The sequence below is a fragment of the Macaca thibetana genome, chromosome 15 (genome assembly GCF_024542745.1).
Source record: "Macaca thibetana thibetana isolate TM-01 chromosome 15, ASM2454274v1, whole genome shotgun sequence".
NCBI lineage: Eukaryota > Metazoa > Chordata > Mammalia > Primates > Cercopithecidae > Macaca > Macaca thibetana.
In genome coordinates, this window is record NC_065592.1 from 31,040,490 (window position 1) to 31,057,315 (window position 16,826).

The following is a 16,826-nucleotide window of genomic DNA, read 5'->3' on the forward strand; positions in this document are numbered from 1 at the left end:
AGAATCTCCAATTTAAAGTGCTCATATTACAAACTCCCCCTGCAGGAACACCATAGAGTTCGCTGGGCCCTGGAAGGGCTTCCCTGGCTACTGAGGGTCTCTGTATTCCTTTGGGCTCCCAGTTGGGTTAGAATGACCCACATAGGGCAGCCTCCCACAGACCCATACCATCAGCCCCAGAACCTGCAGCCTCTCTCCTGAGCACACCCCAGACTCCAACTGTGTGTGTTTTAGGCTGATGGAGAATCCAGTCTGCTGGGAGATGGTCAGCTACTACTTGAAGTGTCTAGAGAATGACTGTAGCTTCAATCCCTAACCTCTCTGCTGATAGCCCAAGATCAATCTTACGTCGGTTTTTAAAAAGGGAAATCTGTATGGCACTTGTTCTCTGAAGAGTTGCCCTTTAAGGCACATACATATGCCTTGCTTGTAATATGCTAGGCTTCAGCAGCCAGTCGCCGTGATGGCTTAGTAAGAACTGGTATTGAGATATGTCTCAATAAATGACTGTTGAAACTAAAAGAAACTCCTGTTAAAGCAGGGCTCAGACAGCTTTGCCAGCTCTTTCCAGTCCGTCCGGGTTGCTGATGAAGTGTGAAATGGACACTGATGCTTTGTGGGAGGTTGCACTGTTACAGCATGCTTCCTACTGGCATTGATGGAAAGGGAACTGCTTATATGCCCCAACAGCATTTACCGTCTAATCTTCATTGCACTCCCCTCTCCACGCAGAGTTTAACCATAAAGTATTTCCTAAAGTGGGGAATGCACAAAATAAGGGACAGCATAATTTTAGAGCAAGTGAATGTTTAAGCAATCCACATACAATGCATGTCCTTTTTCGTTCATCCTCCCCCTACTCCTGCTTTTGTTTTAGGAAATGTATATTTTAAGGCAGATGCCGCATGTGTGAAATTGTTCTCATGAAGTCAGGAAGTAGAGAAACACACTGAGGAGGGGCATATGAGGGGTGTTTAATGCTACAGGAATAAGCACCGGCTCCACCCCTGTGTGTAGGAGTGCGCTCACCCCGCCGAGGGTACGCACTGCCAGTGCAGCGGCCGTCCTCATCGCCGTTCAGAAGCACCTTCTGTAGAGGAAGAAAGGCCCGTGTTCCTCGTACTCAAAGCGGTGGACCCACAGTGGTTGGAAACCCTGAAGTGAGGCCAGGATGGAGCCACCGGTCCACACGGCACTGTCTCTCTCAGGCAGCACGTTTACCTGCGGGGTGTCATTGGGACACATGCTGCTTAGCTCCTTCTGCAGACGGTTGGGGAAGCCACTGAGCATCGTGCTGCCCCCGCAGAGCAGGATGTTCCCCATGAGGTCCCGTTTGAGGGCGATGTCACACTTGTTAAGGCAGGACACGGTCTGGGTGTGGAGGCCCAGCTGCATGGACTTGATGAGAGACGGCTTGAAGAACATCTCTGAGCAGAGGAACCGTTCCTGGCACAGCTGAATCTCCTTCCCATCCGGCAGCACGTAGCGGATCGTATGCTCACTGAGAGGGACTTTCTTCTCCTCAGTGGGATCCAGGGCCACAAAGCAGCATTTCTTCTTGATGTCCTCCACGATGCCCATCTGGTCCTGGGTGAATTCGTTTCCCGCACTGTTCAGCAGGCCTAGCAGGTAGGCTGTCAGGTCAGAGCCTGCGTAGTCCAGCCTTCCGGTGATGCTGGGCAAAGGATAACCCTCGTAGATGGGGACCACGTAGGACACGCCATGGCCAACCTCCACCACCAGGCCGGAGGTCCTTCCATAGGAGTACATGGACAGGCGCGACTGGTAGGCGATGTGCATCGCAGGAGTGTTGAAGGCTTCAAACAGCATTTCAGCATATTTCTCTCTGTTGGTGTGTGGGCTCAGCGGTGGGTCTGAAACCAAGACCGCATGCTCCTCCGGCGCGATCTTCATCTCTTGTCGGAAGAGATATTCCCAGATATCCTGCACTGTGTCCCAGTCCACGATGATGCCATGTCGCAGAGGGTTAACCAGCTTGAGATGAACGTTTGTGTTGTTGAGTTCCTGTCCCACGAATGTCTCCTTGCGATTATCCCCAGTCTTGGCGGTCTCCATGTAGGGCTTGCCCACCATTGTTGAGATCTTGTGGGTGGGTCTTGGCAGGCCGGCAAAGCCACATTTACAGTAGCCAGTGCCCAGGTCCACGACCACTGCTTTGGTCACCTCCTGCTTGGGCCTCTCCTTGGCTGCCTTTGATTCAGTAGGTTCCTGTGGCTCTGAACTCCTGCGGCGGACCCACACGGCCCGCTTTGCCGGACCATCCCTTAAAGAGGCAGTCTGGAGGGCCTGTGTCTGCAGGGGGGCCTGGTTACCCACCTTCTTGGCGGGCCCATCCCCCATGATTGCTGCCGGTGGAGCCCACATGTTGTCAAGAGCCGCACCACTCTTAGAAAGTTCTCAATCCCACTGGATTCAAGGCCTGAAAGGCCTACATCAGAGGATACCCTGAGAATTTTCCCAACAATGACATCACTAATTATGATGTAATCTGGTGACCTGGGCTTTCTAGATATTGCAAACCCTTATCCTGTGTTAGGGTACATTTGGGATATTGTTTTTGAAATGGCTCCCCTTTTCCTAAATTTTGTAACAAGACTGATTTATTCAATTAATTAATATTTCTTGAGTGTCTGCTATATACAAGGCAGCTGGGAATTCAGTGGTGAAAAAAAACCAGACAAAATCCCTTATTCTAGTTGGTGGGGGGTGGGGGTGACAGACAATAACCAAAATGAGCATTAAGAGCAAAAGCAGGGTGGCAGTGCTAGGGTGGCCTTGGCAGAGCTTCCTGAGAGGGTGACATCTGAATGAAGGACCTGCAGGAGGTGAGGGAGAGAGCCACGTGTTTGTCAGGGGAACAGCAGGTGCGGGGGACTGGAGGCAGATGTGTGAAGAGTTAGATCAGGGGTCAGCAGGCTGCAGTCCAGTCCAGTCCCCAGCTTGTTGGATTGGAATACAGCCGTGCTCATTCATGTTTGTATCGTCCAAGGCTGCCTTTGCAGCACAGCAGTAGACCTGAGTCACGGCTTTGAAGACTGTGTTGCCCAAAAAGCTGAATGAAAGTAAGTATTGACCGGCCCTTAAAAAGTTTGCTGACCTCTTGAGTTAGAGGAGGAGCAGGAAGACAAATGTGGCTGGCATGGAAGGAGTAAGGAAAATTAGATGAGATGGGGTGGGGGAAGGCGAGCAGCTCACGGTAGGCCTCATAGGCCAATGCGAGGATCATGCCTAAGGTCAGAAAGCACTAGAGGATTTGGTGCAGAGCACCGACACCATCTGATTTAGATGTTAGCGGGATCCTTTGCTGCTATGGTGACTATGTCAAGGGCACTAAGGGTGACACTTAGAACAACCTTAAGAGGAATTATTTTTGGATATACATTTGTACACTTACTGTGCCTTCATCAGGGTCATTGGCTAGGCAGTGAAATTAGACCCTAAAAAATCCCACTGACAACACTGAGGCTTGTAGGTGCGTAGCTCATCCAAGGATATCCAACCAGGAGTAGCCAAGCTCTCCCGACTGTGGCTTCCTCCCCAAGGATGTGCTGGGACACAGCTTGATGGGACCTAGTATGCATCTTTTGGGCTGCTTGGCCACCATCTTGCATGCCATTTCTGAAGCTGGACACATTGGTGTGGATGCCTGCCACACTCAGGGCAGAATCCAGCCTTATGTGATGCCATACCTTGAACCTGATCCCAGCCCTTCATAAAAGGCAGTCACCACAATAATGGGCTTTCTCCTTTAGAGAGGCTCTGGGTCCTTCTTTCAGTTCCTTTGGGGTATGAGAGAAGAAAAGGACCAAGTCCAGTCTCATGAGGTTTGTGACTATCTGATGGGGGCAGCAAGGTGTCATCCCAGGGACAAAAATCTCAGTTTCTTGCTTCATTGGTTAGTGGGTGAGATCATGGCATGGAATTTTGAAGGAAAAATAGGAAAGTACTTTCGATACCTGGCTGCCTGAAAAACAGTTTAATTGCCTCTGCTGTTCAGGGATTTGCATGGACAACTCAGATTGTTTGACTTTATTTCAAAAGTTCTGTATATGGTAACCAAAGGCATATGTAATTTAAAACCCTCCATTTTTTTTCTCCCCAAACCCTACTTGAATTTTGAGAAATCTATAGCTGCTTGGTACCTTTTCACTAACCTGGACTCCTAGAAGAGCCTGTATTAGCTTCCTGTTTCTGCTGTAACAAATTACCATGGATGTAGTGGCTTAAAGCAACTCACAGTTATTATCTTACTGTTTTGGAGGTCAGAAGTTCGTAATTCTTCTTAGTGGACTACAATTAAGGTTCTTTTAGGGCTGTATTTCTTCTGGAGGTGTAGGAGACAGTACTTCTTCTTGCCTTCTCCAGCTCCTAGAGGCCACCTGTGTTCCTTGGCTCATGTCCCTTCCTCCATCTTAAAAGACTTAGAGTCTCAGACTACAGCTATCATTGTCACATCTGTTTCTCTGCCCTTGGCCCTCCTGTATCCCCCATATAAGGACCCTTGTGATTACATTGGCCCCACCCAGGCCATCCAAAATACTCTCCCCATCTCAGATTCCTTCATTTACTCCCATCCACGGAATCCCTTTTGGCATGAAAGTTAATATACTCACAGGTCCCAGGGATTAAGATGTGGACACCTTTGGAGGACCCTTTCACCTGTCCTGTGCCTCCCTCTTCACTAATACACTCCAAGCCTGACATGCTCTGACTCGTTTGCTCTTCCTGGGCTGCCCAGGCTTGCCCATCTATCATCTGTCATTGCCCTTTCTGCATTTGTGTGTGGAAGAGGTGATGCCTTAGTGTAAGGCAGTTATTCTATCTAGTCTGTAAGGTCCTTGAGCATAGGGACTCCCCTCACATTCTCTGAGCAAAAGCCAACGAAACACTTGCCCTCCTTTTCTTCACCTCTCAGTTTCACATGTTGGGTACCCCCAATCAAAACCCTGTTCCCCCTAAGCTTCCTGTTACCCTCTGTGCCTCTTCTCTCCCTCTGTGGGTCAGCACACGGTTAGCGGTAATGATGGAAGAATGCAGAGACTGTTGACACCGTGCCCCAAACCTCTACTGCCTAGCACACAGCCCCCCACAACTGTCATCAGCTAAGGTCTGTGTGGGCTCCCTGGGGTCCCTAGTGAGGTCCCTCTAGGGAGAGGCACCCTATATTGCTCAAAATATGTTGGGCCATATTTTCTAATGGGATCACACATACTTTTAGTCCTCTGGCTCAAGACCAAAAAAACCAAAAAAACCATGGGATGACTCCTTTTTGAAAGCAACCCTGGGGTCATCTTTTTTTTTTTTTTTTTTTTTTTTTTTTTTTTTTTTTTTTTTTTTTGAGACAGAGTCTCGCTCTGTTGCCCAGACTGGAGTGCAGTGATGGGGTCTTGGCTCACTGCAAGCTCCACCTCCTGGGTTCATGCCATTCTCCTGCCTCAGCCTCCCGAGTAGCTGGGACTACAGGCGCCCGCCACCACGCCTGGCTAATTTTTTATATTTTTAGTAGAGACGGGGTTTCACCGTGTTAGCCAGGATGGTCTCGATCTCCTGACCTTGTGATCTGCCCGCCTCGGCCTCCCAAAGTGCTGCGATTACAGGTGTGAGCCACCGCGCCTGGCCAACCCTGGGGTTCTCTTCTATAGTGGAGGGAGAGAACATGGAAAGATGAGATTAAAGAACACACTTATCCCTGAGGTGCATCCTGGCTCCTGGCTTCAATTTTTGAGACACTACCCGCCCTTGACCTTTGGAGGAGAGGTGAGCCAGGCCCCTGGAAGTTTAGCAGCTATAGGAGGGAAAAAATGAAAATCTGGTGTGGCGTTTCTTCTCATGAATCACCTGTAGTTTTTCTTAAAAATTACCGGAGTCCACCACAGCCTTTCCAACTCTTGAATATGCTGGAGAACCCCTGAGTCAGGAGCTCTCAACAAAGAAGATCCTTGCCAAACAGGCACTTTGAGCTGCTTTCTTACAGCTCAGACCCCAGTGTGGACACTCAGGTCCCAAGACTGTGCCCATTTCCCTGAGGTGGAAGGGAGAGGAGCTGTCTTCAGGGGGAGATGAGCTACTGAGCAGGCAAATCTGGATCCGAATGCTTCCCCTTCCACGTGCTCCAGCCCAGTGTCCCACAGCCTAGTGGCCTTTGGGCATCTCTAAGTCAGCATGCCCTAGATGGAGCTCATTCTCTCCCCGCACATGCCTTCCCTTCCTCCCCCTGCATTCCATGTGTGTGTTTGTGGTGCCACCATCCACTTAGCAGCTCAAGGCAGAAACCCGGAGGCCATGGATATGGGTCAAATTGGTGAGGGGACATAGCAATATGGTAATCACATTCAAACGACATTTCAAGTAGTTTATACAAAGTCATACAGATTATAAATAATAAATCTGTGTTTGAACCCAGGTCTCTGGATTCCAGTTCCTTGGTCTTCCCTCTGCTCTGTACTGTCTTTCCGTAAGGAGTGGATAAAAAGTAGTCTCTGGCAGTCCATGAGCACTGCCTTTAAATAGCCTAAGAGTTGTCGTGGAAGAATTTGCTTGCTCTGTAGAACTTCAAGAGTAGACGCAAGACCAATTAATGGCTTCAGAGAGGTACACATGCCAATCCAGTGTGACAAAACATTTATCACTCATGGCTGGCCAAAACGGGGTAAGCTGTCCATGTCAGACTGCTGGATGGGATGTTCTAGAGGGAACTGAAGGGTCCAATCCTGAGCTTCTGTGATTTCATGATCCCACCACAGGGCATTTCTGGGTCATGATGTTCATAATTGTAACCCTTAGAAAGTTGTTACCCAAATAATATAGTTGAATGCTGCCATGTTCCAAGAAACAATTCAGCAGGCTGGGTGTGGTGGCTCACACCTGTAATCCCAGCACTTTGGGAGGCCGAGGCGGGTGGATCATGAGATCAAGAGTTCAATACCAGCCTGGCCAACATGGTGAAACCCCGTCTGTACTAAAAATACAAAAATTAGCCAGGCATGGTAGCAGGCGCCTGTAATCCCAGCTGCTCGGGAGGCTGAGGCAGGAGAATCCCTTGAAACTGGAAGGTGGAGGTTGCAGTGAGCCGAGATTGCACCACTGCGCCCCAGCCTGGGCGAAAGAGCGAAACTCTGTCTCAAAAACAAACCAACAAAAATTCAGGAAACAAAAATCCCCACACGTTCCTCATTAGCATTCTTACATGCTCCATGGCAGTATTTCTTAACTCTTTTTCTCCCATGCATGTTGCCTAATCAATTCCTCAGGCACCTCTGCTTGTCTTAATTCTCCCAGAAAACTTCCTCAGGCCCAGTTGCTGCTCTTCCCCTTTTTTTCTTGACTCTTCACCACCAAAGCCCTAATCTGCCTTTTTGATTTTGGAGTGGGAAGGGGCAGCTTAAGTTGCAGGTCCCTCTGGCACTCTAGTGAATTGGTCCTTTCTAGATGACAAGCCATCTTTCTTTGCTCGGGTCCAGGTAAGGGATTCATCCTTCCCTCTGCCTCACATCCCACATCACAGGAGCCCATGAGGGAAGGCCTCAAATGCCAGAGTAAGAGCTTGGATTAAAGTGAGGGATGGTTGGGGAAACAACAGATTGGATTCTATTCTACTTTCTAAATTTCTCTAGAACCAGGCTCTTCCTTGCTTCCACACTCTCACAGCCCTAGGTCAGGCCACCTTCAAGTCTTATCGGAATTTCTCCAGTGGCCTTGTTTCAGGTCTCAGCTTCTAGTCTTGCTCCTCCCATCCATTCTCTACATAACAGCCAAATGCCAATCTTTCTAACATTTTTCTTTTTCTTTTTTCTTTTTTTTTTTTTTTTTTTTTTTTTTTTGAGATGGAGTCTTTGTCCCAGGCTGGAGTGCAGTGGTGCGATCTCAACTCACTGCAACCTCTGCCTCCTGGGTTCAAGCAATTCTCTGCCTCAGCCTCCCAAGTAGCTGGGATTACAGGTACCCGCCACCAGGCCTGGCTAATTTTTGTATTTTTAGTAGAGATGGGATTTCACCATCTTGGCCAGGCTGGTCTTGAACTCCTGACCTCGTGATCCACCCGCCTTGGCCTCCCAAAGTGCTGGTAGAATTACAGGCGTGAGCCACTGCGCCTGGCCCTTTCTAACATTTTTCTAGAGAGCAAATCTGATCATTCCCCTGCTTAAAGTCTTCATAGATTCCCTGGCTCTCCTCAATTTAGTCTAAACCTACTCCTGGTATTTGATGCCCTCTCTATTTGGCTCTGTGACTTCTCTAGCTTCATCTGTTTTTCCAAACACTTTCACTGCGGGAAGTTCTTCACTGTGCCTCCATCTGAGCCTTTGCTCAAGCTGTACTCTCTGCCTGGGATGTCTTCCCCTCCTTTTAACTACTTGACAAATACCTACACCTCTTCCAGGATTCAACTTAAGCATCACCCCCTCTCTAGAGCACCTTCTGACTGCCGGTCTCAAATGAGTTCTCCAAGTAGACTTCTTCCTGCAAACCCACCGGCACCCATTCCATTTTCTTGTCTAGACTGGGCACTGCTGGTGGCCTGGGTTTTTATCATCTATCACTGGCAGGCTGCACTGGGCGGGACCTACTACGTACTCCAGTAAATGTTGAATGAAGGGAGGAAAGAACTCTTGGGGCGGTCAAGGGGGCCTAGTGCATTGGAGTTTGATGAATTTGGGTTAAGGTACAAACACCCCAAGTGCTGTTTGCTCTTGGGCAAGTCCTTAGAATTCGGAGCCTCATTTCCTCAGCTCTGCCTACCTGCAGAACAACACAAGTGAAGTACCTAGTGCAGTGCCTGCCTTACTGGAGGGGCTCAAATACTTAGGCCCTCTCCACCAAGAGGCAGAAGAGGAAAGGTGTCCAGTAGTGAGCAGGTTAGGCATGGAAATGCAAGGGGGTTGAGCAGAAACCTCTGAGACCCCAGTGTGCTTGGATTTCTAAAACTCCCAACACGTGCTCTGTCCTGGAGCAAACTTGAGTTACAGAGATGGGGGTGACACACCAAGAGTCGGCCAAAGCCAAGCCCTCCCCCCGCTGCCTGAATGGACCAGCCCTGAGTGACATCACAATCCCAGGTGGTTGCCATGGCACTACTGGGGGTGGGGGGGGGGGGGTGTCTCATTTCTCCCCAGGGAGCTCTAGGCTGTGGATGTGAGAAGGGGAGCAAGAGAGGCAGATGGCGACAAGGAACAGCCCCATGGCCCTGGGCACGGCTCAGGGTGACCCTGGAGAGGCAGGAACACGGCCAGGCTCTGACGCCGGCCTCCGGGACACAGGTGCGGCCACTCAGCTCAAGATGAAGCCCAGGAAGGTGCGCAAGATCAAGGCGGTTGTCATCGACCTGGGCTCTCAGTACTGCAAGTGCGGCTACGCGGGAGAGCCGAGGCCCACCTACTTCATCTCCTCCACCGTGGGAAAACGCTGCCCCGAGGCGGCCGACGCTGGCGACACCCGCAAGGGGACCCTGGTGGGCCATGAGCTGCTCAACACGGAGACACCTCTCAAGCTGGTGAACCCGCTGAAGCACGGCATCGTGGTGGACTGGGACTGCGTGCAGGACATCTGGGAGTACATCTTCCGCACGGCCATGAAGATCCTGCCCGAGGAGCACGCTGTGCTGGTCTCCGACCCTCCGCTCAGCCCCAGCAGCAACCGGGAGAAGTACGCAGAGCTCATGTTCGAGACCTTCGGCATCCCCGCTATGCACGTGACGTCCCAGTCGTTGCTGTCCATCTACTCGTACGGCAAGACCTCGGGGCTGGTGGTGGAGAGCGGGCACGGCGTCTCGCACGTGGTGCCCATCTCCGAGGGCGACGTGCTGCCGGGCCTGACCAGCCGCGCCGACTATGCTGGGGGTGACCTCACCAACTACCTGATGCAGCTGCTCAATGAGGCGGGCCACGCATTCACAGACGACCACCTGCACATCATAGAGCACATCAAGAAGAAGTGCTGCTATGCGGCCTTCCTGCCCGAGGAGGAGCTCGGCCTGGTCCCGGAGGAGCTGCGCGTGGACTACGAGCTCCCGGACGGCAAGCTCATCACCATTGGCCAGGAGCGCTTCCGCTGCTCTGAGATGCTCTTCCAGCCCTCCCTGGCGGGCAGCACCCAGCCAGGCCTCCCGGAGCTCACGGCTGCCTGCCTGGGCCGCTGCCAGGACACGGGCTTCAAGGAGGAGATGGCCGCCAACGTGCTGCTGTGTGGCGGCTGCACCATGTTGGATGGTTTCCCCGAGCGCTTCCAGAGGGAGCTGAGCCTCCTCTGCCCCGGGGACAGCCCTGCGGTGGCTGCAGCTCCTGAGAGGAAGACCTCCGTGTGGACCGGCGGCTCCATCCTGGCCTCCCTGCAGGCCTTCCAACAGCTCTGGGTCAGCAAGGAAGAGTTTCAGGAGCGGGGCAGCATGGCCATCTACAGCAAGTGCTGAGCCTCGGAATCTCCACAGACAAGGCCCCCAGCACAGGTGGCCGCAGGCCACTCTGTACACATTTACAGAATTTCACATAAAGCTTTACTCTGAAATGACTCTTGTCTAGTCTGGGTTTCTTGCTTCAATCTGATAGCAGAGGGTTGGGGGGAGTCGGGCTTAGAAGTGGCAGCACCTTTTGCACTGGAGGTGTGGGCTGTAAGGAAGGGGCTACCATACTGGTCCCACCCCCTCTGCCTGCCTCATGATGGTGACATCATCTCAGGGCCTGGAAAGTGGCCTCCTGTTTTATTAGCACCTCCAGGTTCAAAACCTGATCCAACAGACGTGCCTCATCGCTCGCTCAACTAAGGGGGTTGGCTCTGATGAAGGGACTAGCTTGGGTCACCTAGCAGTAGATTGGAGGAGACGCACAGCTGGGTGTCCGACTCCAGTCTCTTGTTTCTGCTGCTCACAAGTACTCCCAACCTTAACACTGCTTGATCACTCCAGGTTCCCTAACCTCCCTCTAGTGCCTGCCACCCTCAATGTGGGAGCCTAAGGCTGTGCCAGTGCATCTCCTGAGTGTGAAGCGCCATTTCTACCCATCTGTGGGTGTACCCCTTTCAACCGCAACCAAAATTGGAGCTATTTTTCCAGAGTTACAAAGCAGAGCTGCTGATTGCAGAGGATGTCAGGGGAACCAGAAGGTCCTTTAGAAATCAGGTACTCTCGGCCGGGCGCGGTGGCTCAAGCCTGTAATCCCAGCACTTTGGGAGGCCGAGATGGGCGGATCACGAGGTCAGGAGATCGAGAGACGATCCCGGCTAACACGGTGAAACCCCGTCTCTACTAAAAAATACAAAAAAAATAGCCGGGCGAGGTGGCGGGCGCCTGTAGTCCCAGCTACTCGGGAGGCTGAGGCAGGAGAATGGCGTAAACCCGGGAGGCGGAGCTTGCAGTGAGCTGAGATCCGGCCACTGCACTCCAGCCTGGGTGACAGAGCAAGACTCCGTCTCAAAAAATAAAAATAAATAAAAAAAATAAAGAAATCAGGTACTCTCCCTGCTATAGAAATGGGGAAACTGGGCTGGGTGTGGTGGCTCACACCTGTAATCCCAGCACTCTGGGGAGCCGAGGCAGGTGGATCACCTAAGGTCAGGAGTTCAAGACCAGCCTGGCTAACATGATGAAACCCTATCTCTACTAAAAATAGAAAAATTAGCTGGTCATGGTGGTGGGTACCTGTAATCCCAGCTTCCCCAGGAGGCTGAGGTAGGAGAATCACTTGACCCCAGGAGGTGGAGGTTGCAGTGAACTGAGATCACGTCATTGCACTACAGCCTGAGTGACAGAGCAAGATTCCATGTCCAAAAATAGAAAAACAAAAAGAGATGGGGAAACTGAGGACCAGAGAGGAGAGGGCCAGCCTAATGCCAGTGGTCGAGCCCAGGTCTCCTGATCCACATCAAGATTATTCCCAGAAGGGTGAACATGGTTCTTAATGGTTAGTCAGCAACCCAAAGCACTTACCATGCATCTACTGTGGGCCAGGCCCAGTGCTGGGGACTGAGAAATGACCAGAAGAGTCTCTACCCTTGACAATCACACACAGCTAATGGACCACATTGATAGGGAGGGAAGGTCTGAGCTAAGTGTTCATGGTGGCGAGAAGGTAGTGGTGATGCATTGGAATGCTGTAAATGGAGAAGTTGCTGGGCATGGTGGCCACTTACTGGCTTTGGGGCTGAGGGAGAGGCTGTGGAGGCTTGTGAGATTTCAGCTGGTGACTAACTGCCTACTTAGAAGAGTGGGTTCCTGCTCCCTTCCCTACCCTCACCTTCCAATGGAGTTCACGACCCAGTTGGTGCCATCTATGGGATCAGACATCCATGAGCTGCATAGTCTGGGATGGGCTGAGACTTAAATATCGCTGAGTCATCTCTTACCTTAAGCAAAGGGTCCTGATTTGGGGCACCCCATGAGGCTGCCTCTGTCCTGGACCCAGTGCTGGGGGCTGCAGACTTGGGCAAGAACCAGACACAGTCATTATCACTTAAGGCCCTGCTCTTTAGTCCTTCCCCATTGTCCAGAATTGGGCATCTAGCCTGGAGTTTGAATACCCCTGGTCAAGCAGGGCCTTGGCAGCAGGCATGGAACCTGGGCTCTTTCCTGTAGAGGGATGTTGCAGACTGGAAGCCTGGAGGCTGAAGGTGGCCAACAGACGTTTTGTTTGGCCGTCACAGTGTACAAGTGTTTTCTTAAATGTGAATTTTTTTCTGTGGGGCTGCGTTTTCCAGGTTGCCAACGTCCCTGCCACACTGATGTCTTCATATATATTTGTGGCTTCAACACAACTTCTTCCTTAGCATTAGTTTCTGTTGCTTGCAACCCAAGTGATCGTAAAAAGCCTGATGAAATACAGAGAGGGAAGCTGAGGCTTATAGAGGGAAAGTGATGTACCCCAAATCACACAGTAAGTGCTACATGTGAACCCCACTCCCACACATCCTCAGCACCTTCTCCTGCCTCTAGTCACAGCTTCAGTCCCTTCACTACCTGGTCATCTCCTTGAAAGCATCCCTCATGTGGCAGGGGTTGTAAAAACAGTAAGTAAATTGCTAGATCCCTGACATGAACCTATTTAAGCTAACCAGAGGATTCAGCAGGAGATTTATTTTTGGTGGAAAAACACGGGTCAGTGACTTCTAGCTTAAGATGACCCCCTGACCCGGTGTGTTTATCTCCCCTCCCTTCTCAGAGTCCATGGAGTCATAGTAGAGAATATAAATGCACAAGCTCAGTGCAAATGAAGAGGATGGTAGGGGAACTACAGGGACTAGACATTTCTACCTGATTCTGGAAGAAAGAGAGTGGAGGTGGGAACCAAGGAAAGAAACAAGGGTAGGAATTTCCTGTCCTGCAGAATGGGCAGGAATTTGCAACTTGGAAATTCCAGGCAGCAAAGACATAGGAGTGTAGTGTGGGAGAGTGGGAATGGGCTGAGGAGGGGTGGTGCCCGTGGTCTCTATCTGAAGAATTGAGGCTTTCCATGTTCACAGAGAGGGGTGAGCACACTGGTCACCTCTACAGGTATGTTTCTTAGGAAGAAACAAGTTGAATTCTCTCTCTAAAGATGGTGCTGGTATAGGAAAAGGAGGAGGGAAGCTTATGAAGAACACACCAGGAGCCCCACCTCCACCCGCTTGTCCCTTCTCCAGACCAGAAATCACACTTGGAACTAGCTCATATTCCCGAGGTGGAATATTTGATGCCTCCAACTTTCCTCTTATCCCTTTCCATAACTCCTGGTTTCTGCATGGGCATCGGATGTGACCCAGGACTGACTTCCTTTCCAGCACCAGGGCAGAACATGTGATTTAGGCTCAGCCAATCAGAACATCCATCTCTTAGGTCATAATGATTGGTTCTGGGTGAACATGCGATCTCAGTAGAGTGAGTCCTGGAGAGTGAATCCTATGCTTTTTACTTGGAAGCTTGATGTGAAGTTGAAGGGTGTGTCCTAGCACTGCTGTGGCATTTGTTACTAGGAAAGAAGCCAGCTTGGAACTGACCCACCAAGGATTGTGGAGCTCAGAGAAACAAAGCTGGTGCCCTGGGGACAAAATGAACCTCTAAATCAAACCATGCCTAGAGTTTGAACCCACTCCCAGGTATTTCAGTTCTGTGAGCCATGCATTCAACTTCATCATTCATGTCCTTTAGGGTTGTGTGTCTGTTACCTGCAATGGAGAGCATTCTAGCTGCGTCAATTTCCTTCTCAACAACAGCATTCCTCTGGAGCAGGTTTGCATGGAGAAGAGACTGGGGTTAGGGAGGCCTCTTTTAATTGAAATATTAAGACCAACAATTCATTTTTTCCTTATGAAAAAACTACATAAGAAGAGTTTTTATCAAGGTACCAGAGGATATCAGATAACATACTACACTGAAGGGCAGAGACCAAAGAGTGTCTGTTGACCATTATCTTATATATTCACTTTTTAGATATTTGTCCCTAAGGTTAGACTCAGAGCTTCTTGAGGGCAGGAACTGTGTTTCCCTCATTTTAGTTTTCTCAGAGTCTGGTGCAGAGTATGGCACAGAGTTGGTGCTTAGTACATGCCAAATGAACTCATTTATTCCCAGTCTGTGAGATGGACATTACAGTATTTCCCCCCATTTTACAGGTGAGGACATTGAGGGCTGGAGAGGTTAGGAGTCTTGTGCAAGGTCACCTATCTGATAAACCAAAGTCTTGTGCTAAATCAAAGTTTTGAGATTCCACAATGCCTTTTTGCCCTTGTCACTTACCTTTCTGAAAATTATCAATCTCTTTTCCAAGAAGAAAAATTTACATATAAAAATTGCTTTCAAATCATGCACAACAAATTTGATATAATTTCATAGTCATTATCCTGAGGTTTCAAAGTTAAAAATGCCAATCTTTTAGCAAAGAAGAGACTTGTCTTGCTGGAACCTTCCACAGACATAAGCATTAGAGTGACATCAAGTGGTGAAGTCCTACCACTTCCACATGTCAAGATCCTGTTTTCCTCACTGTCCAGGCAGTCTGATCTCTCTCCCCAAAATGTTTGTTACCAAGTTTGCCCTAAGAGTTATTTGCCCAAGGTCTTTTTTGTTTTTTGTTTTTGTTTTGTTTTTTTGAGATGGAGTTTTGCTCTTGTTGCCCAGGTTGGAGTGAAATGATACAGTCTCAGCTCATGCAACCTCCACCTCCCGGGTTCAAACAGTTCTCCTGCCTCAGCCTCCTGAGTAACTGGGATTACAGGCACCTGCTACCACACCCAGCTAATATTAGTATTTTTAGAAGAGATGGGGTTTCACCATATTGGCCAGGCTGGTCTCGAACTCCTGACCTCAGGTGATCTGCCCAGCCATGGCCTCCAAAAGTGCTGGGATTATAGGCATGGGCCACCGCGCCTGGCCCCAAGGTCTTTTTAAGAAATTAACTTTATAGCCTGGGCACAGTGGCTCACACTTGTAATCCCAGCCACGTGGAACTGTAAGTCCAATTAAACCTCTTTCTTATGTAAATTGTCCAGTCTCAGGTATGTCTTTATCAGCAGCATGAAAACGGACTAATACAGTAAATTGCTGAAAAGATACCCGAAAATGTGGAAGCAACTTCGGAACTCAGTAACAGAAAGAGATTGGAACACTTTGGAGGGCTCAGAAGAAGACAGGAAAATGTGGGAAAGTTTGGAACTTCCTAGAGACTTGTTGAATGGCTTTGCCTAAAATGCTGATAGCATTTTGGTCTCAGATGGAGGTGAGGAACTTATTGGGAACTGGAGCAAAGGTGACTCTTGTTATGTTTTAGCAAAGAGACTGGTGGCATTTTGCCCCTGCCCTAGAGATTTGTGAAACTTTGAACTTGAGAGATGATTTAGGATATCTGGTGAAAGAAATTTCTAAACAGCAAAGTATTCAAGAGCTAACGTGGATGTTATTAAAGGCATTCAGTTTTTGTTGTTGTTGTTGTTGCTTTTTTTGTTTGTTTATTTTTGTTGTTGTTGTTGTTTTGAGACCGAGTCTTGCTCTGTCACCCAGGTTGGAGTGCAGTGGCATGATCTTAGCTCACTGCAACCTCCGCCTCCCGGGTTCAAGCGATTCTCCTGCCTCAGCCTCCCAAAGAGCTGGGACTACAGGCATATGCCAACACACCCAGCTAATTTTTGTATTTTAGTAGAGACAAGGTTTCACCACATTGGGTAGGGTGTTCTCAACCTCCTGACCTCGTGATCCACCTGCCTCGGCCTCCCAAAGTGCTGGGATTACAGATGTGAGCCACTGCACCCGGCCAGCATTCAGTTTTATAAGGGAAGCAGAGCATAAAAGTTTGCATAAAAGTTTGGAAAATTTGCAGCCTGACTATGCGATAATAAAGAAAAACCCGTTTTCTGGGAAGAAATTCAACCTGGCTGTAGAAACTTGCATAAATAGCAAGGAGCCTAATGTTAATCCCCCAGACCATGGGGAAAACGTCTCCAGGCCATGTCAGAGAACTTCCTGGCAGCCACTCCCATCACAGGCCCATAGGCACAGGAGGAAAAAGTGGTTTCATGGCCTGGGCCCAGGGTCCCCATGCTGTGTACAGCCTAGGGACTTGGTGCCCTGTGTCCCAGCCACTCCAGCAGTGGCTGAAAGGGGCCAACATACAGCTCAGGATGTGGCTTCAGGGGGTGGAAGCCCCAAGCCTTGGCAGCTACCACGTGGTGTTGAGTCTGCAAGTACACAGAAGTCAAGAATTGAGGTTTGGGAACCTCTGCCTAGATTTCAGAAGATGTATGGAAATACCTGGATGCCCAGGCAGAAGTTTGCTGCAGGGGTGGGTCCCTCATGGAGAACCACTGCTAGGGCAGTGCGGAAAGGAAATGTGGGGTCAGAACCCCACAGAGAG

At 49.9% G+C, this 16,826-nt stretch overlaps 2 protein-coding genes across 2 annotated transcripts; one reads left to right on the plus strand and one right to left on the minus strand.

Moving 5' to 3' along the window:
• Nucleotides 1-954: 954 nt before the first annotated feature.
• ACTL7A (actin like 7A) lies at nt 955-2,475 on the minus strand. The gene has a single exon (XM_050759553.1). It carries the CDS (start codon nt 2,383-2,385, stop codon nt 1,078-1,080), a length of 1,308 nt encoding a protein of 435 aa, XP_050615510.1. The 5' UTR covers nt 2,386-2,475; the 3' UTR covers nt 955-1,077.
• Nucleotides 2,476-2,482: 7 nt separating this feature from the next.
• Nucleotides 2,483-10,521, plus strand: ACTL7B (actin like 7B). Its single transcript, XM_050759555.1, has 2 exons — nt 2,483-3,083; nt 9,132-10,521. Exon 2 carries the CDS (start codon nt 9,176-9,178, stop codon nt 10,421-10,423), a length of 1,248 nt encoding a protein of 415 aa, XP_050615512.1. The 5' UTR covers nt 2,483-3,083; nt 9,132-9,175; the 3' UTR covers nt 10,424-10,521.
• Nucleotides 10,522-16,826: the final 6,305 nt, after the last annotated feature.

Bases quoted from the DNA above. Each gene is read 5' to 3' on its own strand.
- ACTL7B (XM_050759555.1), top strand. From the start codon at position 9,176: ATGGCGACAAGGAACAGCCCCATGGCCCTGGGCACGGCTCAGGGTGAC.
- ACTL7A (XM_050759553.1), bottom strand. From the start codon at position 2,385: ATGTGGGCTCCACCGGCAGCAATCATGGGGGATGGGCCCGCCAAGAAG.